The following is a 26,123-nucleotide window of genomic DNA, read 5'->3' on the forward strand; positions in this document are numbered from 1 at the left end:
TGACTCTGGCCTGTGCTGCTTATGCCCCTGAATGAGGGGTCTCCCTGGGGTCTCTCTCTCTGCAGACTCCTGATGGACACTGTGCAACTCTGCCGCAGAAAAAAGCAAGAAGCTGGGGGCTGGAGACTAAAAGCCATTCTTTTTTTCAATTTCATTATATCCTGGTGGCAGGAGGTACGACAGCCAGAGTTATCACAACGTATTATTAAATCTAAAATTGCAGTGACCGCTCTGCTCCACACCTCCTCCCATGACCTGAATTGGCCCCTCACTGCTGCATATGACTAAGCAGAAAACTGTCTCCAGGCTTTGTAGGCCACCCTCCCTGCCTCGTTTAAAACTGCACCCCATTCTACCAGAAACCAGGAGCTACCACCAATCACGTGACAAGGAAAACAAACTTGTTCTCAAAAAACAAAGACACATCCAATAGACACACTCTCTTTTCCCTGCCCGTATTTGATCGGAGTTCTCTGGAGTTCCTTCTGGACTGCTAATGCCTCTGTTTCCCATTTCAGGATGAGTGCTGGAAGAGCACTCAGATTTCTCTGCACATCAAGGGCCCCATGGGGACGGCTCTGAATGGGTAATAACAGGAAGCAATGAAGCACCCGACTGGGACTTGAGTCTGCAGAGGCCGGAGCCATCCTCCCCAAAGGGTGGGCACAAGCTGCATGTGGTCTATCCCAGTCCTTGATGGATCTACTGACACTGCTGTCTGAGGCTGCTAACTCCTCTGGCTCTTAGGTGACAGTGGATAGGTAAGCCTCGACAGCAAAGAACTCAACCAGCAAACTGTCCTCAGCTGTCCCCAGCTACACCCACATTGAGTTCTCCTCCAAGGTTCTGATCATGTGGTCCTGGCCAGTTTTCCCAGATCACCTCACCCCCTTGTTTTTTGCTATATACTTTTATATGGCTTGTCAATAAAATACTCGGTTCATAATTTCTTAACATGTTGACAGGGTACTGGCTGTAAATCAGTCCACTCCGGTCTGCCTTTCTGCAATAATTGCTTGCTTAATTTCCTTTGGAGCCTTGACAGTTTGGCCTGGCTCATTTCTTACACAAGGGGAGTTACTGCTGATCCACCTTCCAGGAAGTCTAATCCTGGCCCCATCTGCCCTAGCGCTGTTTTCCCAAAAGTTTGCAGTTCCCCTTGGATTTCTTATTGTCACTTAGAGCTCCTAGATTATCAATCCTGTATTCTTCTATTGTCTTCTCTTTCTAGATCTCCTCATCTGCCATTGCCAACAGCTCATAATGGACACATCTTATATCGGCATGCCCACAAGCTTGCTTACCCGTCTTACACTTGGGAAATTATTCCTGTCCCCAGCACAAGGGTGGGATACTCATGGTCCATACTATAGAAATGTGACGTCAGTAACTATCACTGTCTTTATCCTTGTATCCTTAATGTTCTTCAGCTCAGCCATCCTTTCATGAGGCCTTTGATTAAACATGTCTGTGTTTTCAGGGTAACAACTGGGCTCAGGGGATGATGCTCCTGTGCCCTTTCCTAAGCACGGAAGATGAGGAGGGTCTTGGGCAGTGGTCTCATCTGTCAGTGGACATGGCAGTGATTAAATGGCCAGGCAGACCACCATCTGGAGAAGAACACAGTCTCTGGCCCCAGACTTACACACCAGATTTCTTACTTATACCCACATTCAATGTGGAGTCCAGTTTCTAATGCTTAATGGAAGTTCACATCACACACTCTACTGGGTGTTTCGTGGGGTTAATGAAAACCATCTTTCCTCTCTCTGTAAGGTCTGAGGTGTGCTTCACTTACGGTGTGTACTTAGTATGTACGGTGCCCTGGGTTTGATCTCTAGCAAAGGGGAAAATGTTTTCATTTTATTCTAACATACTTAGTATTGAATTCTTCAATGATGTGAGGTGTGTGGAAGTGAGTCAACCACACATCAGAGGAGAAGCCTCTGAGCTGTCTTCGTGCCTCCTGAATCTCTCCTGCTGCAGAGTGCAGATCCATGGCCTAAAGGACTGAACTGAGCTAAAAGCCAAGCTGCTGTCTGACACAGGAGTGATAGGGTCACGAGAGTACAGGAAAGCGTGAGGAATGATTCATCTCAGACCTGTGCTCAGAGGTTCTTTTGGCTCTGATTGCATAGTGCTGGGATGCTGTTGCCAATCTCTCAAAGCAGCCTCTTGTTTCTCTAAAGTAGCATCATTCCTGTAAGTACATGGGGGAAACTAGGTAGGAACTGACTGACAGACAGTACAAGGCCATGACCTCATGCCAGCAATGTCACATGGAGCGAGTTCAGTGCAGGGAGGTCAAGGATGGTTGATAAGTGACCAGAGGTGGTTTGGGAGCCATCTAATGAGAGAGGAGGGAAGGAATCACGAGAACAAAAGGATGGAGATGAGAGATTGCAGTGCAGGGCTTGTCAACAGTAGGAATGACCCAGGCAGATGTGTTAACTCAATGCCCAGGCCTTGCCCCAGAGACCAATCAAAGATCTGAAGTGAGTTCAAGTGTTTCAGATTACCAAGCCCTGGAACACATTCAAAGTGAGATGGTACCTGAGCTATTTCTCTGTAGAAACTACAGGAGACATCTTTAGGATCTTGTAAGGGCCCTGGAGTGGTCTAAATAATTTATTTCAAGCAGGATCTATAAACTTGAAGGTTCCGGGGCTAGTGTAGCACAGGTGACAAAGGAAATGGAGAGGGCACAAATGACAGGAACACGTACTTGGGAATTCAGAGAGAACCCAGTGCAAAGCAGTGATCACTGCAACTTAGAGGCATGTTCTTAGGGCACCAGAACCTTCGATTTCCAAGAGAAACTTCAACATTGACTTCTAAATGCCCCTCCTAAAATTAGTCAATGAGAAATTAAAAATTCATCTGCATCAAATCATTCTATGAGGGCTTCAGTTGGCAAGGTCATAGGGTAGAATGAAATAAATATTTGTTCTTCTTTTTTTTTTTTTTGAGTCAGGGTCTCACTACAAAAGCCTCCACTGCCTTCTCTTAGCTCTGTCTTATCCTGGACAAGAGTGACTATAGACATGTTGGCATCTTATGAACACAAACATAAACACAAAAGAAAGATTTATCTTACCTGGTAGCTCAGGATCAACAGGTTTAATAGAAAAGAAGGGAGCTAAAGAGAGGGCTCAGAAAGACTTGTGGGCAGTGAGTACCCTTGGGATGGGAGAAGGGGCCTCTAATAGGCAGTGAGCACCATTGGGTTAGGAAAGGCGCTTTTGACAGGCAGTGGGCACTGTTGGGATAGGAGAAGGGGCCTCTAACAGGCAGAGGGCACCATTGGGTTGGGAGAAGTGGTCTCTAACAGGAAGTGGGCACCATTGGGTTGGGAGAAGGGGCCTCTAACATGCAGTGGGCACCATTGGGTTGGGAGACGGGGCCTCTGACAGGAATCTCATGGGGCTTTTCCAGCTGTTCAATGGGAACAAAGAAGAGAGTGTGAGAGGAAGCCGGACCCACGAGCTCTGAGGACACACTTCTCTCACCACCTTTTTCCTTCAAGGAATCCTTCCTTCTAGCTTCATCATTTAAAAAAAAAAAGTCTAGGCAAACAACAAAAATGTGGGAAGGAGACAAAAGGGCAAGATTAGAATTTTCCATCTGGTTTTCATGGTGGGTATGTGAAGTCGATTTTCTGTGCACGGAAGTAGCAAGAACCGTTTTGGTTTTCTATTCCCAAAGAATCAATATGTGTTATTCTTCTGAGGCAGGGATTGTGAAAACCCATATCTCTCTTTAATTCCGTTGATCATGTGATGATTGGTTGGTGTGGGAGGTCCTTCTATGTGTTGTTTGTATTGGTTAATGAATAAAGAAACTGCCTTGGCCTGATAGGGTAGAACTTAGGTAGGCAGGGAAGATGAAATTTGGGAGGAAGAAAACAGAGTTGGAGGGACACCATGGAACTGACAGAGTTTTACCCATTAAACTACTGCCACGTGGCGATACACAGATTAATAGAAATAGGTTAAATAAATATGAGAGTTAGCCAATTAGAAGCCAGAGCTAATGGGCCAAGCAGTGATTTAATTAGTACAGTTTCTGTGTGGTTATTTTGGGGCTAAGCTAGTCGGGTGGCTGGGATGAACAAGCAGCCCTCCTTGCAACAATTGGTTGTTTTTCCAAATTTGTTTTAGGAAAAATTTTGTTCTATAACTTTCAGTTCTCTCTGTCTCTCTCTCCTGTTTAAAGCTATACTAAACCATTCTATTATATGTTATGTAATATGTAAATTGTATTGTCATATACAAAGTATGGTTTAACAATAACAGCAAAGAGATAATTTATGCTACATCCTACTGAATAATGAAAATTCAAGGTATGTTTTAAAGGAATAAGAAACACAGACAAAGTACTTTATAGTATCTATAATAAATGCAAAGAAATCAACAAACAAAACTTGGCTTTAGCAAACTGTACATACATAAATATCTTTTTTATACTATAACATTCAATTTTCTTCACATAAAGCTTTTCATAAATCTTATTTATTACATCCAGATTTTCTTTATACCTTTTATTTTTTAAAAAGTGCCTTTCAGATTTACAGCTTGTGCTCTAAAGCAACGATAAAACATCATGCCCCTAAGAAACCAAGGTAGAGAGGAAGCTGCCATAGGTGACCCTAAAAATCGTATATGAGGAGGTTCTAGCACCTCCAGCAGGTTGGTAGATTGTACGATATTGACATGGTGCCCGGGAGGGTGAATTTGGGTTAATGGAGCAGCACCATAGGAAAGCTGCCCAGATGGCCCATTGGAGCCATTGGCTATGCCAAAGGCCTGGACTTCAAGGGTCAAGGGAACGCTGTACGTCCTTAACTTAATTTCTTTAGTGTTAAGGCTCAGAGTGTCAAATGACACTTTCCCAATCCCATTTGTTCTCTTCTTGTTTATTGTCCATGTCCAAAGGTTTGATTTTTCACACACAGGGTATGGAGGAGAGCCGAAGCTGCCATGAGAGGCCCTCTGCTAAGATCAAACTCTCTGATAGCCTGGGGTTGCTTTGGGCCCATCCATCCTCCAGCACTTGTGCAGAGGATGTTCTGTTTCAGAGTGGAGGAGGACCATTGGTGTATCTGAGCATGGGGTGGAATGATCGGGCGAAGTTGTTGGAGAGGGCACAGCTGTAGTCTTCCTCGGACATGGGTACGAGGCAGGCGAGTCCGATAAGGAACAGCAGGAGCAGCTGAAGGGGGAGAGCAGCCCTGAGAACCCGGAACAGGAAGGATCGACCCGCCCGCGCTGGCCTGGGTTCAGAAAGGGAGGAATCGCAGCCACCTTTTGTGGACCTGAGGGAAGAATCAACATAAACAGCTCAATTCAGTTACAGGATGGGCACTGGTTCTTGCCTTAGCGCCTTCCTGGGATGTAAAGGGCCATGCAAAACACCACCCAGTTTGGCAGTGAGCAGCCAGCCCTCTGCAGGGTGCCCATGTCATTTGTTGGCCACCAACCTCAGAACTACGGGCCTTCTGCAGGCTTCCCCACCACCAAGGGCACCATGCTTGGGAAGCGCACTAACTCAAAACTAAACATCCCGTCAGTCAATTACAGGTGACAAAATGCATTCAAGTTATACTCCCTTTACTCAATTTGGTGACAATGCTTCCATCCATAATGATAAACCGTACATGTGAAATAGATTCAGGATAATTAAGATGAGGATGTTCGATGCATTTTTTTGATCTAATTTTTAGGCAAAATTGTCAGAACCCCAGTGTACCACAACTAAGCATCCTGCATATGATCAACTTTACGTAGCATGAGGACAAATGTGCCCCAGTCACATCGCTCCGACTGAGGAAAGCTACTTGATCTCAGAGGAAGCCCTGGCTTCATCTTGCACCACAGCAGCATCTGGGCCTGTGGAAGCAGTTTCAGAATGGCACAGGATAGCAATGGTGTCTGTCTACAGAACACAGCTGCAGAGGAGCAGATGTTAGCCTAGTCCTGTCACTAGCACGGTGGCTTTCAGAAACTGACACCGTTTTTCCAGAGAGGAAAGATGGCCACCTTGAAGCTCCTTCTAGATCCAAAGCGCCAAGTCTTCCCATTTTGCTTCGAGTGCATTGGAGAAAGCACAGAGGTTTTGTTATTCATGAGAAACCGTGGTTATAAAGTCCTGAATATGGAAGTGGGGTTTGTTCTAAGTGGGTGTCACTGTCTCCTTATTGGAGCAGTCACTACTGCTCTTCTGGGTTATGTGTGGAAAAGGCTAGGAGTTATTGTTTTACAAGAGTTATTTTGTGGACATATATATCAAACAGCACCCTATGAGCAAAAAACAACAGATATATCGAGAAGATTTATTCCTAAAGCCCTAGGCCAAATTCCCTAGTGAGTTCGTGTAATTAAACATAAGGACATCAAATGCCCTTGTTGGGAGAAGAAAATATAAAATCTACATTAGTGAGTCTGCAGGCCCAGATTCTAAGAAACCATCTGGAATTGATTTTCTTGGGTTTAAGATCAACATTTCCAGCCATAAAGGCATTGGTCACATGCCATTATATCACTATAAGGAGACTGCATTTCCAGGAAGTTGCATAATAAACAGGTAGCCACTATGTAGCCATTATATATTAGGCTATACCGGGGTCTCTGGCCTTCCTTTCCTCATTTGTGAAGAAGATGGGTAGCTTAGCATATTAAATAACAAAGACATTTTTTTCCTTTGACATCTTATGTGATTCAATAATTTGCTTTAAAGTGTCCTGAGAAATATGGGTTAAAAGGACAGGGCAAGCTCTGTACTGAGTTTTTCTTTCATTCAATTCTTCAGAACATGTTGTGTGACAATAGCCCCTGACAAAGAGCATTCACCCTGGAGCTAGGTAAGTGACAGCACAGGGGCATAGAGCTACGTTCCTCGTGACTGCATATCTAACTGCTGCGTTTTCATCGGGGGGCATCTGGACGCCTTGGTGATGGGCAAAGGTTCACAAACACCTAATTCAGTCAAACAGAGCTGGATAGCTCCTCTTTGTCAATGATTGGCTTCTCTGACATTAATGATCAGGATCAAAACAGAGATGGTGTCACGACCAGCTCGTTCCTAACAAGAATTGCTGTCCATCATTTGGAGAGCACAGGCTCACATGTGACAGACTCCTTTGAAGGACATGGCACACTAAACAACATCAAAGCCCTCTTTATTAAAATGTAACTGCCACAGGACTCATACTGCTGAAGAATGCCAATGCAGGGAGAACTAACGGGCAGAGGCTGGGACAGAGGGAACATGCAGTACTTGTGGCTTGCCTATGCAGTTGGAAATGTTCAATCTACCAACTGTGAGAAGGCTCCACCCCACCTGGAATAACTACAGAACTCCAAAAGTTTCAAAGTTGTTTCTTCATCAGGGTGACTCTGTCCTAGAGATTTTAGTTCCAGTAGGTTAATGATCTCAAAGTAAAAGGGTACTTTGTAATGCTAACTTATTGAACTGAGATCATCCACGTCTGAAGAGTCCTGGGAAATTCAACAGAAGAACTAAGTCTGATAAGCAGACTCCTAGTTTTCACTGGCTTCTGTATAAATGTGGATAACACTGGACTGCAATTATACAGGAAAACTTAAATGTGTGACTCTACCCAAAGAACTTAATCAACGGAGATATTTTAAGTAATTTTGTCCAGAATAATATGTGCTTATTCTCTATAAGTAAATATATATCCTGCCTTTCTCTTCTTCTTTCAAATTGATGACTAAATAATTGTTTGGCCATTTTTCTAGAACACATAGTCACTTATGGAGGAAGAAGAGCAGTAAAGGAGGGAGCAGGGTATAATAACACATGACACAAAAGTCCTTATGCTAAAGAGAACTGAGAGGCCTGAGAATTCACATCGAGTAGGTAACTCATTTTCCAAATTCTACAGGACCACGGAAGATATAATGAGATCATTCCGTGCACACATCTTGGAAAGCTAGGGAAAATAGCTTCAGTTTGTTTTGATATTTTTCAGCCAGCAACGGCAACAGGGTGAATAAATTTCATATGCAGGAATTTCTCTAGGTATCCATCTATGGTCTTTGAATCCAGTACTTCCTCATATGTGACTAAGAAGACAAACTGCAGCCATCAGCTGAGGCCTCCATTATTCCCTTATTCCGAATTGAATGTTGACCTGGTCCTATGCACGTATTGCTTGATTTACCCTATTGTGGACATCCCAGTGGCAGAGGGGTGTAGTTTCCCTATAATAGGGTCCTCAGTGTTGTGAGATCTGTATCCATTCTTCAATCCCTTGTCCTTGTCTGTAAGTCGAGAGATCTAGCCATGTCCTGGGGATTTAAGGTTAACTGAGGTAACACACACAAGGCTTAGCATAGTTCTTGAAACGCTTTAGGTACTACACAAATGCCAGCATCTAACAATTATTCTGTGTGGCTGTACTGGAGGTGTGTGAGTTGCGTCCTTGGGAACGGCTGAATTCAGTTTATTCTTCAAGGAAAACATTTCCAATTCACTAACAGTATTTTCCAAGATATTATTTCCCAAACTGCTTGACTCTTTTCCCCCAAATGCTGGGACAGTTTACTTCAAAAGAGCAAAAGAGAAATCTGTTGGTGTCTCATGCCACAGCTGTCCTGGGGCAGGAGGAAGCTGGCCTCACAATGGCAACTGCTTAAGGCTAAGGGTCTTTGAATGCTTTGAACAAATGCGCTTCCAAGAAGAGTCCAACAGAAGGAACTGGGGAACAAATTTCACCAGAAACTGAAGAGCATATATGGGAGTTCTTAGCGAGCAAGCAAAGGAAAACTCCCATTGGCTTGCTTAAACATATTTGAGGCAATTGGAAAGGACACCTCTTGCCCCTCCAACCAGAACTTCGGCCAATCCTTTTGACTTCCATTCCTTCTTAGTTCTCTGTGTAGAAGATGCCAAAGCCAAGAGCTCCCAGGGTAGCCCTGCCTTTCACTGTTCTGAGCTAAGGAGTGAGGACATCATCTATCCCACATGGAGAATTGAAGTCTGCCATCTTGCCAAAACCTAGCCTGCCATCTCCAGAGTTTTTAGACTATCATCCATCCATGCATATCTGTATAGGAGACTTTTTAGCAAGAGGGTTACAAAATCTGAGGTCAGATCAGCCTGGAGAAAGATGCCAGCTGGACCAAAAGAAGCCCTGTTCTGTAGGTACCCTTCCACGTGCTTGTTCCCAATAAAAACCACAAGTACTATGAGTTAGTATAAACGCAGGCCCAGGTTTTTCTTTGTTTCTTACAATTTTAGTAAGTTTTGAGGAAGCTCCTTGCAAACAATCTTTGGAATCTCTGGATTCTGATAGATTGCAAATCTTTTAATGGAAGAAACCTTTGTATGTTGGTTTTGTAGGTTTAGGTCTAAACAGTGTGGTGTCTGAGTAACTACTGGCTTCCACTCAGTTAAAATATTATAATGTTCAATGGGAACACTAAAATTACTTAGCCTAACTTAACTTAAAATTCAAATGAAATACATAATAGGGAGAATGCAGTGAACACTGAGTTGAAACAGGAACGACAGAAGATCCACCCTCTCCCTTCACACCGGTACCTTTCCAAATTGGTTCCTGTTTGGCCTCAGAAACCAGTGTTCGTCTCTGAATCCCGGGTTTCTTCAATTACCTTCTGGATTTGCTGGGCCAGTGCAAGATCAAACTCAGGTTTCCATGCCAAGGAACACCGTGGCAGCCCAGACTGTGAGTGAGGTTCAGCTCCCCTCTGCGTTCACGGTCAGAGTTGAGTGCACCCTGTCTAAGGTGCCCCTGACTTAAGCAGTCCCAGAACGTTCAGTCACAGTTTGTCTGCCAAGGTGACTGATGGAGCGTGTCACTCGGGGGAAGGTTCTTTGTAATCTGTTCCCTCCCAGGTAACCAAGTGAGCACTGGTGAATTATTAGAAAGCGGTTAGTGAGCGGTGCTGGACAGAACAGAGCTGAGAGGAGTTTTGTGGGTACCGCAGTGAGAATGTGCTGACACATTGGCGAGAGACCTGTTAAGGGGCACATAGTTGTTGTGATACCCTATGATACCCTAGGAAACATACCTTCCACATATTTAGAAGACCTAGGTGGCAGCCCACTGTAATTAGGGGAGCAGACAGACTTGGTTTTGTGAACCAAAGGGGATTTGTCAATTAGAGACTGGTCCTGAGATTTTCTCAGAGGAATCCGGTGGGTCGTGCGTGGCACATCCAAATTTGTGGGTGAAGGCGAATTATATAACCCCAGGCTTTGCCTACAGTATGCGATTGCCTTTTCTTGTAGGTAGCTAAGAGGATATAAGAACACCCACAGATGGCCATCATGATCACCCTAAGACCTTGGGAGTTTATTCTATCTTTCATTATTGCTAGTTTATTACAGATTGTTTAAAAGGGGGGGGGGGACCAAAAATGCAACATTGTTTTCAACCAAAAAAAAAAAGGAGAAAAATTACGGTAAAAGATGGCTTGAAAAAAAAAAGCATATAAAAATAGTCTGTGTGTTACTTCAGCTGAGTGGGGTTGACCACATAAAACAGCCAACCCTGAGGAGCACAGCACGAAAACCCAGACTACTACTCAGGGGCTGTTTACAGCCACATTTCCCCATTTCCACCCTCCCTGCAGGCATTTAGATTTCTTCTCAGTGGTATTAAGTTTCCAGAGGGGCAAATATTTCTCAGGGAACTGCCTGGGACTGGAATGAAAAGCCAGCTATAAGAACAGTATTTTCACTTCACAGAAAAAGAAAAAAGAAAAGAAAAAGAAGAAAAGAAAAGAAAGAAAGAAAAGGTTTTCTGGGGAAACACAAGCTGAGTTGAGGAAGGGCAAAGGCATACAGACATCACACCAACAACAGAAAAGGCAAAGCATTGCTAACTGCAAGAACAATGGGGACCTCAGAGGCAAGCGTGGGATAGGGTGGCAGCAATGAAAACTGTTGGGGTCAGCTCTCAGGAGAGTGAGCAGGGTAAGGGCTGGTCCTAGACTCAGAGGGGAAGAGCTTGCCAAGTGTGAAGAAGACAAGGGGCCGAGGGCTCTGGCAGAAGAGGGTTAGGGCAAGCTGAAGTATCTAGAAAGGTACTTTGTTTTTTAAATGGAAAAAACATCAAATTAGGCTCTGCCATTTTAAAAATCCAAAACCCAAAATCTGGATAAAACAGAAAGGTCAAATAAAAACAAACAAACAAACAAACTGGGGATGTTAGTATATTTTATGCAGATTTGTGGGTTCTGTGGATGGTGAAATAATTCATTGATCAATTACCTGCCTTATGGTAAAAATCTAGAAGCAGAGAGGATGATAAAAATCTGCCGTGAATCAATGGCAGTTGTGCCGCTAATCGAATCACATATTCATAGACACACCGATCCTCCTTCATCAGAAAGGACCAGACAGGCTAAATACAGGGAAACAAAATTTGGATGGAAGAGATGACTGCCATCCGCTATGAGGTTTGCCTGTTCTCTATGGGGAAATTTCTCTTCCAATTGACTAGGACAGACTGCAATATCTCCACTACCCAGATTAGAGGTTTCCCTAAATCACGGGCAATTTGCATCATCCTCTCGGGGTTCTAGAACAGGTGGAAACCAGGAGAACAAGGTACCTGCTCTTTGGGCTGCTGACAGAGGGTCCAGGCTGTGAGTGACTACATTTGCCTCGTGGCTGTTTGCAATGAACAGGGGTAAAGAAAGAAGAATGTTCAGTCTAGGCAAATAAAGACAAGCTAACCAATGAAAACAACCGAGAATGCAGCAAAGGGCAAACAAATCAAACGCAATGGTTGGTACCCATGGACCAAGGAAACTGGCTTTTCTTCGGGAGAAGGACAGACTCATATTTACAGTCTCAGACATTAAGCCAACATGAGTTGCCGTTGTGGCACGTACCCGCGGTGGGCACAGTCTCTCCTATTCCTCCTGGCAGAAGCACCAATGATTCTGTGTTATTTAATATTCTCTGTGCATTTACCAACTCTAAAAATGAAATTCACTTTATCATTCTGTACACTTCAAAGAGCAGTCATAAAGGCTTCTTCATTTTGCAAATTTGAGGGCACAGTTGATCTTAAGAATTTTAATAGTGAAACGAGAAGGTTCTCTGTAGAGAGGAAGTCCAACATGTTGAACGCTCAAGACAAATCAAGATTAAATTTTGAGTTGAAAAGCCAGTATTCCTCCACATTCTTAAACTAGAATCTATAGGAAACTAGTGAATGTTGGTAAAACAAAATTCTAATAAGGATAACACATGTATCAGCATAGAACATAAGTATATATGACAAAAAATACAAATGAAATTGTTACTTCTAACACCTAAGGGGAAGTGGAATGAATATACTTATAAAGCCAGACAAAAATATCAAACAAAAATTAAAAACAAGCTCCTAATTACACAGAGAATCGAGGAATAGAGGGGAGCAGGAGTCAAATTTGCCTTCTCCTCTGTGCGCTCTGGTGAGATAGACCCCACCATGGGCAGTGTATGGGGTTGGCTTGAGTAGTTACCCTCTCAGGGTTAGTACCAAGAAGCCCCTGGGCACCACCATTCAGAAGCCCCTTCCCTTGAGAGTTAATGCAACTTCATCCATCTTATCAATCCAGCCGGCTCATAAGATGCCCACAGTTCACCCCTGCTGGCTGAGGCACTTCTGGGCACTACAACCCACCTTTGTTTAGTGGACATGCTGGTGGTGGCTTGAAGAAAGGAGCCACCAAAGGTATATATGAGCACCATTCTAGAAATGGCTAATTGAGAAAAAAAAAAAACTTTTTCTTCATGAGTACTAGCCACACATTGAGCCCATTAAAAAAAGAAAAGAAAAGAAAAACAGAAAAAAAAATCTCTTTTTTATTGCCGAGAACATGCTGCAAGGCTGGAGACATAACTTTGCATGGGTGAATGGCCTTTCTTTTCTGTTTGGGGTTTCTTGTTTTGAGCCTGTGAACCCTGGAGATACAAACACTGTCGCTTTCCACACTTCCTACCCATGGATCAGTTGGAAAAGAGCCAGCAGAAAGTTACCGATTTCTGTCTGTTTGGGGTACTTCTGCCCGATGTAGGACTCATGGATCCTGAGGTGTCCAGCTCATCTGCAGAAGACCAGGAAGACAAATCCTGCAAGAGAAAGGGATGCATTTAACAACTGCACATCCCAGTGCACTGGGGTCTCTTGCTGCAGCTGAGCATTCTCAGCTCAGCCCTCTCTACCTTTATCTCTATATCTCCATCACGAAACTCAGACCATCCGCAAGGAAACCCAGTTAAGGTGACAAGAATGAAACCTAATTCTTTTAATTTATTGGGATTTCTTGACATAACTTTGCCTCTTCGGAGAAACACAGCCAGTGTTTTATTTTTATGTTTTCTTATTTAATAGTAACATGGGCACAAGTGAGTTGATAGTGGCCGGGGGTGGGGAGAGGTGTGGGGGAAACTCTTTACAAATACAGGTCACTCGGGATGGACAGAATCCAATTCGTTTACGTTCAAAACGAATGCCAGCTTCCTAGGAGACTTGTCTGAGGGGTCAGGAAAACTGCATCTACCCTGCTGTGACCCGGGGGAGGTTGTGCTCAGAATGCTTCCGGAGAAATGAGCAGCTTTGTGTTCATGAAAGCATTTCACAACTGAATGTCTGACACCTTACCAAGCACTCTGGATCTACGGGGCACATATCTCAAAACTAACAATATGTCCATGATGGAGTTGCTCTAAGGGGGGAAATGGGCAAAATAAACACATAGAGGACCGTTTCAATGAATGAATGAATGATGAATGAATGAATGAATGAATGAGCCAAAGAATAGATTCAAAAGGAGAGTTCATGCTCTCCTGCCTGTTTAACCCAAAACTCACATGCAAGGATTATGTCGGTCCATTGCAGTTGTCTACCTGAAAACATGTCATTTCTTAAACACACAGTTGAAATGAAATGCCAGAGTAGTCACGGCAACAGGGTTGACAGGAGCAGGCTGGAGAGGTCTCCTGGATTTCACAGACTCAAAAACACTGTCCTGTTGTAAAAGTTGACGAGTCTGCTTTTATATTTCGAGACAGCTCTCGAAGCACCGGTGATGGAGAGCGGCCACTCGGGTCTGACAAGTGGTCCCTCCGAGTCTCTCTGCGGCCGGTGAAGATGCTGCGGTGCTTCGGGCTCTGTGGGAGACGGGATGCTACAGTGTGTTGTAGGCCTTACCCACCTGCTGACTGCTTGCCATGTCCAATAACTTCTCCAGATCCTTGATGTGATGGGTGACTTCCTTCAAGAGAAGTTTGAGTCGGTTTCCAATGACATGGACTTTTTCTTTGGCCTCTAGACAATCTGAACCCTCGGCATTCACTAAGAGCTGGCGAGACATGTCTTGCAGTGAGGCCACTCTCAGCTGGGATTTCTGCAGCTCCTGCTTTATTTGCTATATATAAATAAAAGGAGATATTTCTTTAAGAAGTTTTGGAATTTGGAGAAAGTTGTCCATGTGGGCCTTCATATCTGAACCTCCCGTGACATTCAGGCTCTAACTAGGACTGCAGCTCAGGACATGTGATATGGGGATTCCATGCTAACTTTGTTATAGCCAAATATGTTCTGAGTGACCTCTAAATCCCTCTAAGATTGGGGCTCTCACTCGGTGCATGGTTTATAGTAAGAATTATGAGAAGGTTTAAACCGAGTAAGGGACGTGAAGATTCTGACAAAGGAAAGCCCTATGCAAATGGGGTCTATGATAACCTGTTAAACAGAAAAATGAGATGCTACCATGAAGGTAGAACAGATTTGAATATGTCTAGCTAAGTCTTTTGAAATGATCTTCAGTGAGCCATCATCCACAGGTACCTGCCAGCAGCCAAGGGTGAGTGGAAATACAAGAGCGCCACTATTGGTTGCAAAGATCCTTCTAATAGTGAATTCGAAGCTACCAATTCAGCAGTTTGGGTGAGTGAGCACTGAATGCTATGCCATAGTATTGTATTACCACAGAGACAGAGCAGATACAAAGTATGTTCCAATGGCACCCAAGCTTGCTTCCTTATCATCTATACATTTACCCAGCTATACTCTATGTTAGTTGTCTCAGCATCCCTGTTCATAAATTTGCACAGTAAATTTCTGGCTGAATTTAGTGTCAGAAAAAGCTTCTAGCTTCTAAGAAATAGATTATGTTCTTGTTTGGTAAGACAGTGACAGTAAGTTATCTCATGGCTTTCTGCAAACCTGCCACTGAGGTTTGTGTCTCACCTGGCATATTTAAGTCCTCTTAATCAGATTCAACTGTCTCTCTTCAGTTAAGATGGTTTAATTTCAGTTTTACCATAAGCCACTAAATGCACCGTGGCAGTCAGTGTTAACTACCAACTTGACAGAATCTCGGATCACCTGGGACACAAGTCTCTGGCCATTCCTGTAGGGGATTATCTTGATTGCATTCACTGATTTGTGAAGACCTATCTTAATAGTGAGAGGGCCATTCCCTGGGAAGGGGATCGTAGACTGCATACATGGAGAAAAAGGGCTGAGTGCTGGCATTCATTCATTCATCTCTCTGCTTCCTGGCTGTGGATGCCACGTGACCAACTGCTTCAGTCTCCTGCTGCTCCTACACCCTGCCATGATGGAATGCGCCCTTGAACTACGAGCCAGAAACCCTTTCCCCTCTTCAGTTGCTTTTCTCAGAGTATCGTACTGCAGTATCAGTAGAAGAAACCCACACACCCTCTTCAAGGCTGCAGATGTAATGCACGAAGTTTGGATTAAAAGTAAGTATAATCCACTCAAAAGGCTGCCTTTGACATACACAAGTTGATTAAAATAAAGAAAACTTAAGATTAGCACAATTGAGCAATGGGCAATCGTGTTGGAAGGTGTGATTTACACATATTTGTTTCCTGATTGGCAGCACCGAAGAATTAGATTAGAGACTTTGGAAGGAGCATAAGTAAAGAGCATGCAAAAGTTTTTTTTTTTTCAAAAAAAATCTAGAATTCTCACCACGAGTTGCTTGTGATGGTCCTGAAGTGTCTCTGGGTCAAGGGTAGAATCAATTGGAACAATTTCATTTTTCCTTCTGTCAATGTTTTCCAGCAATAGAAGCAAAGCATGGCTCATTTCGTGGAACTCCTACCAAAAAAAAAAAAAAAAAAAACCAGAGCATAAAATAACTGCGGATGGTACATTTTCCTAGAATATATTTCAGCTCCTTTTATGGCTGTCATGGGAAATATGCAGCGCCATAGTGACCAGGACATGACCTCTCAAGGAGGAAGGTCCCTGCTTGTTTTAGGAGGCAGAGCGGCTCTGGCCTGATCCCAGCAGCCCTGGTGCTGTTGTGACCCACACAGTATGAGGTCATCTTCTTACCTAGAGCATCTAATTTACCACCGTGGGGACACTTAGACAGGAAGCCCACTGACATGAAAACACTTCATTTCTTAAACACAAAGCAAAACGAAACAGCAGCAGCACTAATTTAAGGTGATCTGAAAAGAAGCAACTCTCTTCCACGTGTGTAGGAGAGACCCAGTCAATCACCTTACTTGTAGGGCTGGGTCCCCCGAGGATATTTTTTACTTATAAAGATTGCGGGCGCATTCCCGGCCACCCCTTTTTTCTGCTTTCCTGTTCTCTGCTGGAACCTGTGGTTCTGTAAGTCTATTTCCCAATTAAAGCTGTATATATTTGTTACAATTTCTGTCTGCATTCATTTACGCTGCTACACGCGTGCTCGAATCTCTCCATGTTTAAAGGGCTCAATCCTGCATCCCCTTCATTCATCTTCTTACACGCTTACTCCCCTTGTTCTTGATGTGCCCCTACATACAGCAGACACAGCCAGAAACAGCAACAGGGACTTCCCCCTTTCCAGGAGGCATCACACCCCATTGTCGTCCAATCCCATTGCGTACAGTCTGGATGCAAGCAGCGCCTCACTGGCCCTTGACCTTCTGATCACTTCCTGTCTGTGGGCTATAATCTAGCCACACAGCCTTCTTGCTGCTGCTCTAAGAAAGACAATACCTTTGCATACTTCATGGAACTCCCAGCTGTTGAAATCCTTCAAAGAACATCCTCCCCGCATCTGGCAAATAGCCACGGGATTTCTTGGCCCTCCCTCCTGTAATAATTTTTCTCTATTATTGTCACACCTGTGTTTATAAATTCCTCGGATAACTATTTCCTTACTCTAAATGTTTTTTATTACATGCATTTATTTTTCTGGGGAGGAAGGGGGCATTTACATGCCATGACACACATGTAGAGGTCAGAGGACAACTTTCAGGGGCCATTTCTCTTCTTCTGCCACATGAATTCCAGGCTGGTGGTAGGCAACCTTACCCACTGAGCCATGAGGTCAGATTCTCCTACTCTGTTGCTATTGTCTTTTGAACAGAAGGAGAGGCTGGACTGTATCTTAACTGCCGAGAGATTTACCTGGCACACAGAGGAAACTCGGTAAATGCCGGCACAAATGGATAAATCTGTATCTGTAACGCTCGCTTTGTTGTGCAAAATTTATCTGCCTAAATGCTTGGCAAATATGTTTTTTTTTTTTTTGGATGTTTCGAGACAGGGTTTGTCCGTAGCTTTTTTGGTTCCTGTCCTGGAACTAGCTCTTGTAGACCAGGCTGGCCTCGAACTCACAGAGATCCGCTTGCCTCTGCCTCCCGAGTGCTGGGATTAAAGGCGTGCGCCACCACCGCCCGGCGGCAAATATGTTTTGAGTGAATAAGTGGATCAGTCGAAGAAGGATCTTCAACTTGGTAAGCATTGGCTTTTTATCTAGCTAGACAGAAGATGGGACAAAACTCCTTGAACGCAGGTCACAGGAACAGATTTCCCAGGAATAAGAAAAGCTGTCTCATTCAAATCCTGGCTTTGAAGAGCAGCCACATGCGTGAAGCAACTGTAATGTCAGCATCCTGGCTGGTGTCTTCACCAGCCGAGAGCCCTACCAACCTGGCACTGCATCAGTGCGCCCTGAAGCAGCTTCCGCCAGTCCTCCAGCAGAGAGCACACTCGGTCCCATCTCCCGTTCATCTGGGATAAGCGGTCCCGCAAGTCGTGGCTCTCCTTACTGTCCCCCTGGGTGAACTCTGAGCTGCAGAGGTTGATGGAGAGGATGATGGCTTTGCGGTGGTCCACGGCTTTCTGGAGCTCCTAAGGAGAACAATCAAGTAAGGACAATGCTGGAAATATTTCCAAAAAATCACGTTTAAGTCCCTTGAAAATGTTTTACTCGGAGCTGGGGATAGAGCCCTGTTGTGAGTTCAATCCCCAAACCCCACATAAAACACCCTGGTGTGGTGGTGCATGCTTATCAGCCCAGGGCTGGAGTAGAGAGAGGAAGAATGTTGGGGCTTGCAGGACATCCAGCCAGTGTGGCCTAGTTATTGAGCTCCAGGCCCGTCACAAACAAAAGGCAGATAGCAGTATCAGAATGATCTCGAGGGTGTCCCTGTCCTTCATATGCACATATACACATGTGCAACTGTACACACACACATACACACACACACACACACACACACTAAACCATGCCCTGAGCAGGATGGTCAGCCAGATAAGGGATGATGGGTATATAATATCACTTAGAATGATACTACAATTAAAAAAAGAATCATAATAACTAACAACATAATAACTAACAACAAGGATGGAACATAAGAAAATACATGAGAACGGTCAAAGAGCTGGCTGAGAGGTTGGAGGGCCGCCTGCAGTGCTCGAGGTCCCGAGTTCGATTCCTGCCTGGGTAAGTAAGTAAGTGTCTGTGTGTGTTGTGTGAATGTGTCTGCCTGTATCTGTCTGTGCTCTGTATGAATGTGGATCTGCATGCATAATTCATTGGGAACAAAAGAAAAAAGAAAATACATGAGGCTGAAAAAGTTCAAACAGGATGTGATGTGGACCACAGTAGCATTCCATGTGTACACACCCATACTTACACACCCGCTGCCTCCCAAGTTTCAAGAGTTTCTATGACAAAATGAGTCACTGCTACATTTTCAGGATGTTTGCTATGTTTGCTAGGGCTTTGCAGAGTGGGATTTAAAATGGCCAAGGGGAAAGGACTTCCCAAGGCAAGAAGAGACTCACAGAGAATTTTGATGCCTGGTACAATGAATGGAGGATCTGAATACTTGAGCCCCGTGCAGAAATAGCCAACCACAGCACAACAAAGCAGGGACTGAGCTCTGTAGCTTGAGGAAAGATGGCTCTGGCCTTTTAAAACCTTTTCAAGAGTAATAGTCTCATTTCACTAAACTTGTGGCACCCAAACTTCTCTGTGTGTGAAGAGGAGGGAAAAGCTCCTCAGAGCCTAGAATTCTGGCCTCCAATGGCCAGAAATGCAGGCTCATTGGCCCACAAGTTAAACCTAACTATGTCATAAGCCACATTGTTGCTGTGGTGAAAGAAAATTCATTGGGTTTTTATGATTTGATAAATTTAGCTTGACTTCCAAAAACAAACAAGAAAACAAAATAAGCAAACAAACAAAACCCTCAGGCAACCCAATTTTGGCTTCATGCATTAAACAAAGCAAAACAGTTGGGAACTCAGTACCAAGAACTTGAGTTCTTAATTCTGTAGTAAGAACCTCTATGTGCTCAAAAACACCCAAAGATCCATCCTGGGTAAGTAATTCTGGAAATAACACTATGCGGGGTAATTTCCTACAGTTTCTCATTATTTCTATTGTCCTCCTAATGACTTAATTTTTTTTTTACTATAGGTTCTCAACATGGTTTCCCACAGGCCACCACAAAGACATCACAAGTCAACAGATGCGGGGAAATGTCGTCAGTTGTCCCAAGGATCTGCTGACAAAGAATCTAGAATGGATCTATTGAGAGAGGTTCAGAAAAAGATGTGGGTGGGACAGGTGGTTGCTGCTTGCCATACAGGATGCCATCCAAGCTCTCACTGAAGTCTCAGACTCTGGTCAACAATACATGTCTTCTTTTAAGGGAGCCTGGCTATAATGCAAAACTATCTAGATAGAGTGCCTTGCGAACTCTAGAGAAAAATGCATTTCTGTATGTAGCTCCTGTAAGCTGCATCTCTCATTTGTATTTTGTCCTGGGGCTCATGGAGCTGACTCAGAGAGCAACACCAAAACATTGCAATGGGGATTTGTGTGCAGGAAGATTCATTTCTGTGTCTGAAAGTTCAAAGGAAAGCAACACCATCACCAGGAGAAAAGCCACAATAACATCAATCCACAATGAACAGAATACACTAAAGACCACAGGAACACAAACGGAACATGTGCTATCCCAGGAGGCTTCTCACTGAGGAGAAACATGGTTTTGGTGTCCTCTAGACACAATCACAGGAGCTCCAGAGCTACCAAAGAGAAATGAAGTCCTGGGTCTGGCGGGGGCTCACAAGCTTCCACAAGCAAGTGCAACTGGGTGAGGAGGCTGAGAACCAGACCTGTAGATAAAGGACAATATCTGTGCACTCCTCCAGACTGAGCCAAAATCAGATGCCAGTGGCGAGTATTTTACCATAAGAACTCCATACATTTGTATTGTTTTGCTCATTTACTATGCAATTGCTTTTTCCACGGCCATAATCCATTTAGCAAGTTGTGTTGACTGGAGACAGTCAAATGATTTCACCAAGTCGCCCAAAGACTCACACTAATGTGACCTTGGGAATGACTTTTCTCCAGCCTATATAGACATGTAAGGCTCTCAAAACTGCTTCCCCTGTGAAGACACCAGATAGGTTCTAGAGGTCCCAGGTTCTGTACTAAACCTAGCTGGCCATTCCTTAAAATACTAATTTATTAAGTTGTAAGCGATGATTTACATGGTAGATTGTTATATAGTTCAGTCCTTCTCTAGAATTTTAAAGACCAACTTGGGTTTGAGATAGCTGGGGAGAGAAGAGCAGCCTGTCCACTTTGGGTAGATGCTGTCTGAAAGGGAAATGTCCCCAGCGGTGTCCTGTGTTGAATGCTTGATCCCCAGTTGGAGGTGTTACTTTGGGAAGCTCTGGAAATTTAGGAGCTAGGGCCTACCTAGTAGAAACAGAAGAGCAAGAGTCTCCTTCAAAGGCTGTATCTTGTCCTATGCTGTTTCTTTTTCCTGTCGCGTGTCTGCTATGAGGTGAACAGTGTCCTCCACATATGCCTGCCACCATGAAGTTCTGCCCACATGCATGAAGTCAAGGTGGGGCACTACCAACTAAACCTTCAGGACGTCAGTCTTTCTTGCCTCTTATAAGGTTGTTTACATCAGGCATTCTGACGCACTGCTCAGAATACTAACCCACATACTTTCTGGCTGTTGTCCCGAGGAAGTAGAGAACTAGAGACAGAAGTTATGAAGGATGGGTTGGGAGGCAGCAGTCAGTAAATGATTCACTGTGCAAGTATGAGGATCTGAGTTTGGTCCCTAGAACACAAGTTAAAAAAAAAATCAGGGCATGGTGGGGTGTGTTTATAATCCTTGTGATGGGGAGGCAGAGTCGGGAAGATTCCTGAAGCTCATTGGCTAGGCAACATAGCCATTTGACACATTCTAGCCAATGAGGGACCTTGACTCAAAAAAGAGAAACAAAGAAACAGAAAACCTCAACAGCCAAAATGATGAATACAGGAGACTGTTCTCTGATCTCCATAAACATGTGCACATATATATACTTTTGTGCCTACATAAACATGTCTACACACATGCACACATGCACGCGCACGCACACACACAAATCTGTTAGCTGTTACACGTGACCATGGTCTTCGGACCGATGATAGGAAGGCAAAGACCTTGAGCTTCTTGATGTGACTCTCGATGGTGTGGATGTCGGTGCTGAGTGCCAGGTGCTGGAGTCGGTCCAGTTCCTCCTCGGTCTCCCCTAGCCAGGCCCAGATGTTATCGAGGTCTGACTTGAACTGCTGCCATTTCTGAAGGTTCTGTTTCATCCTCAACTCCTTGCTCAGTGCCTGGGCCTGGAGGAGCTCCCAGCGGTCAATCACACCTGGTGGGGCACGCGCAGAGCAGTGAGCAGGAGTTCTACACTGGTGGGGTTTTAGGAAATGCTTTAGAGATATCTGGTGGCTAACTAAAGGGCAGCAGATAGGACAGTAATGCCTCTGATCGTATCTGCTGTCGCCTGTAACGACAGCTAAATGGGTTCAGTGGCTCTGATTTTTTTTTATCTGTTTCTCTAATGACAACAGTGTAAAGCACATGTGCTATACAGAATTTAACACTGCAGTAAGCAGCGTGGGAGGAGATCAATCCATTCTTGACTTCTTCCCGCAGAGTTCTCTGAAACCATGCAGACTCTGACAGTGTAGACCAGGCAGGTCATTTGAGTAAACGAAGCCGAAGACACACTTTGACACTCTGCCGCCCTCCTCTGTCATGGGGTAGTGTAAAGGGACAAGAAGCTGATGATGTGTATTTGAATAAATGAAACACAACACACACACACAATGTCACTCTCTGTCTCCCTCCTCTGTCGTGGGATGAAATAGTGTAGAGGGAGGCTAAGCATCTCCGTGGAGCCTGGTGTCACACAGTGATCTTGGGTACCACTCTCTGAAACCGAGGGCAGCGTGCTCACCGGCTGTCTGTGTCTCATTGCTGTTGAGGTTAACGAAGCCTGGGACGCTCTCTTCCTCTGCCAGCTTGTGTTCTAGACGCCTCACGGAATCTATGCTGCCGCTGCATTCACCCAGAAGCTTCATCTGTTGAGACACACGCGCAGTCAGCCCTCTCACCGCAATCCCCACGAGTGCAATGGGCTTTGGGGAAGCATCTCTGTGGACCCTCAACAGGGTGGTGGCTGCATCACTCCGGTCAAAAATAAATAGGATTCAAAACCGTGCTGTGTCAGCAGGTCTCACACATGTGTACGCACACAGACTTAGACACGCTTTGTGTGTATGACAGGCATATGAAACCTTGGAAACTTCTTTGATATCAGTGGTTCTCAACCTGTGGGTTGCAACCTGTTAGGGACTCAAATGACCCTTTCATAGGGGTCGACTAAGACCATCAGGAATCACAGATATTTACATTATGATTCATAACAGTAGCAGAATTGCAGTTATGAAGTAGCAATGAAAATAGTTTTATGGTTAGGGGGTCACCACAATGTAAGGGATCATATTAAAGGGTCACAGCATTAGGAAGTCTCAGAACAACTGTTTTGCATGAATCTGAACAGATTAAACTGATCTGGAATTTAAAGGCCGGAGTCCTCAGCTGGCAAGGCAATATCTGATTTATGGCCAGTTGTCTCTTCATTCTCTTCCATTTCTACCTAAATGAAGAAACACCAAGAGGACCACAAATCGCACAGAACAGCTTGTACATTAAATAACTGAAATATTTAAGAGTCCAGAGCACATTGAAAGCCAGCTGTTTTACGAGAAAAATTTACAACCATGTTTCATAGTCATCAAGGGATTAAATTCAAACCTCAAAGAAAAACTCCAAGATCCATTTGTAATATACAGACAGCATTCAAATAGTAAAGGAGCAAGTTCTAGCTAGGTAAGGTGGCTCGTGAGGGTGATCCTAGCACTAGGTGGGCAGAGAGAGGGACAGATCAGGAGTTGGAAACCAGCCTGTGAAAAGAACCTGCCACAAAATAAAGGAAAACAAAGTAATACAAGATAAAAGGAAACAGAACACAAACTTCAACACTTTCCTGTCAGTAGAGTGTAATCTTATCTCTCAATGTTTCTCACAACCACACTGTCTTTGAGTTAGTTTCTGTCACTTTTGACTGGGGTTAAGTGTTATCTTGGTGAAGTCAACACGGTCATCGTGAAGCTATGCGGCACTTGATTTTTCTCTTACACAGCACTAGAGAGTGAACCCAGGTCCTTGAGCAGGCTAGGTAAACACTCTACCACTGAGCCGCATCTCCGGCCCTTGTACTGCACTTTCAGAAGAGGCATCCTGATCGAGAAGTGACTGGGAGGGCACTGGGTAAGAGCATGCGCAGCCGGAACAGCTTTCTCCCTGACTCCAAAATGTAGAGCATGTGAGGTGTGATGAGATCACTGGAAATTAGCCTTCCTTTCCTTTTGACCAGGAGCTAGGGGGGAGATTTACCTTAAATTCTCTGCTTAAAGTATGTATAGGTTATGTCACTGACAAAAAATATTCCTTGGTCAGGGACTAGAATAAATAGATTTTTACTGGATACACTGGCAACTGGAAACACAGAACTGCTAAGATAAGGAATCCCTTGTTGTCTTCTCCTGAAGTATGCCCTAGTTAGGATGGTTTCTTTTAGACCAAGTACCCAGTTCAGGAGGTGAGGCTGGGACGGAGCTCAGTGACACAGCACTAACTTAGTGTATGCAAGGTCCAGTTTCCAGCATTGCAAAATCTCCCCAAATCAAAAGCAGAATATTCCAAAGACTCCCAAGGTCATTAAATGAACTTAAAAGAACTAAAAGAATAACAACAACCAAAATCTCCTTTTAGTAATCCGGGGATGACCTTGGTCCAAAATTTACTAGCGGAGTTTGGACAGGCATCTCATGATTATTTGCACGGGAAAGGGTTTTGTTGTCTTCAGCTAAATGGATCATATTAAACACTCAGTGAAAAGCAACAGGCTGGTCATGACAACGGACTCCAAGGTCTATGAATAGATTGATTCCTTTCAAAAAGTAATTTCAAACTATGGGGTTTTGTTCCCACATCCATGTCTGTGAGTTCAAGGAGAGCTCTCGACTTGAGACCTCAGAGTCCTCATGCTGCAGACAGATGAAATGGTTTTGGTCAGAGTTCTAACCCAGGTCCAGAATGTACTGGTTGGAATACTCACATAGCCCTTATAGCTGGTGTCCAGGTCTGGTCCTGTGGGAGTTTTGCTTCTGAGGATATTTGCTGTTTGTTGCATCTGGAAGCGGCTGTCATCCAGGGCTTTGTCTAGCTGCCTCATCTGTGACTCCAGTGAGCTGGGATCCCCTGTGGTGTCAACCATAAGGGTCTTTAACAGATCACAGTGTTTGATTTATGTCAAGCTTGTCAATCAAGAGGCCTGAGAAAGCATTTTAGCTATGGCGAAGCAGAAAGGGCATGTGCTGGGAGAATCATAGAGCGGGTTTAGTGCTACCCTGCCAGAGGGTTAGACATGTAAGGGACCAAGCCAGTGAGTGTGCTTCCTGAGGAGACTCAGCAGCTTGGGCTAGGGAGAGAGCTCTACAGTGGATCCTAACCAGCCTCGAGTGTCTGCTCCCTCCTTCAGCCAGTCCCATGGCAAGCTTAGTGGTCGACACAGTTGAAGGCCTTCCCAGGGACCTGAAGAGGTACCAGCCCTGGCCCAGGCACCAGGAGACGAGTGTATCCCACGCTCACTTGCTAGCAGGGAAGGATTCACCCTTGGGTTTCTTTTTGTGGACCTCAGAGATATTAGAGCCATTGAAATCCCTGATTGCATCATTCCCTTAAGCATGAATTCAAGTTAATCAAGAAAAGGCTAGCTCAGGCTAGACATGCAGAGAGGAACATGTTGTTTTTCATGGGAAATCCAAAACTAAACCAGGAACAAGCTAAGATTCTGTCTCTTTCTTAGGTATATTCTTCCTCACTACCCAGGTAGTGAGATCATCTCATCATTTAAATTCATCATTTGAATTTATAGTGTGCTGTGTCTCTGTATTTGCAGGTATGTATCTGCATGCATATTATAGTCACTACTGAACAAAAACATTGACCACCAAAGTAGCACTAAGATTGGGTGAAAACAAGGAATAAGTTGAGCTTTATAAAATATATTCCTATGTCTACTAGGAGAGGCCACTAGCTGAAAATCATTGAGAAAGTCACTGCAAAGCTAGCTTGGTTTCTGTCCTTGTGTTGGTCTTCAGAAACTTCAGACTGGTATAAACCAGACAGTGACTCAGAATCATACAGATGGTGTGACACACTCCCCAAACACTGACCCAGACCTTCAGTATGGACAGGATCTTGTGCAACCTTGAGCAAAACTGGCTTCTCTTTTCAACCTTCCTGTCTTCAAAAACAGTTCTATATAAGTGGCAATCTAAGGATTACAATACTACAATACTATGGCGAGCAGTCTCCTCTGAGGAGGTAATACTTCTTCAATGAAAATGAAATATTTCATCAGCTGAAACCTGCTCACA

General features: G+C 44.2%; 1 protein-coding gene across 5 annotated transcripts in view; it reads right to left on the bottom strand.

Moving 5' to 3' along the window:
• Positions 1–4,538: 4,538 nt before the first annotated feature.
• The window catches only part of Syne1 (spectrin repeat containing nuclear envelope protein 1), a 461,524-nt gene continuing 439,939 nt past the window's right edge, over positions 4,539–26,123 (bottom strand). For all 5 annotated transcript variants that reach the window (XM_041680032.1, XM_041680030.1, XM_041680029.1 and 2 more), the window contains 9 exons: positions 24,800–24,942; positions 22,574–22,697; positions 21,771–21,982; positions 17,954–18,154; positions 15,989–16,117; positions 14,202–14,414; positions 13,024–13,116; positions 11,606–11,664; positions 4,539–5,314 (listed from right to left, as the gene is read on the bottom strand). In XM_041680032.1, coding sequence (XP_041535966.1) covers positions 5,074–5,314; positions 11,606–11,664; positions 13,024–13,116; positions 14,202–14,414; positions 15,989–16,117; positions 17,954–18,154; positions 21,771–21,982; positions 22,574–22,697; positions 24,800–24,942 — 1,415 coding nt within the window. In that variant the 3' untranslated portion in view covers positions 4,539–5,073. The remainder of the gene's footprint in view (positions 5,315–11,605; positions 11,665–13,023; positions 13,117–14,201; positions 14,415–15,988; positions 16,118–17,953; positions 18,155–21,770; positions 21,983–22,573; positions 22,698–24,799; positions 24,943–26,123) is intronic.

Source organism: Microtus oregoni, unplaced genomic scaffold, assembly GCF_018167655.1.
Source record: "Microtus oregoni isolate MIOR12 unplaced genomic scaffold, Mior012 000033F_ref0000390, whole genome shotgun sequence".
In the NCBI taxonomy this organism is placed as follows: domain Eukaryota; kingdom Metazoa; phylum Chordata; class Mammalia; order Rodentia; family Cricetidae; genus Microtus; species Microtus oregoni.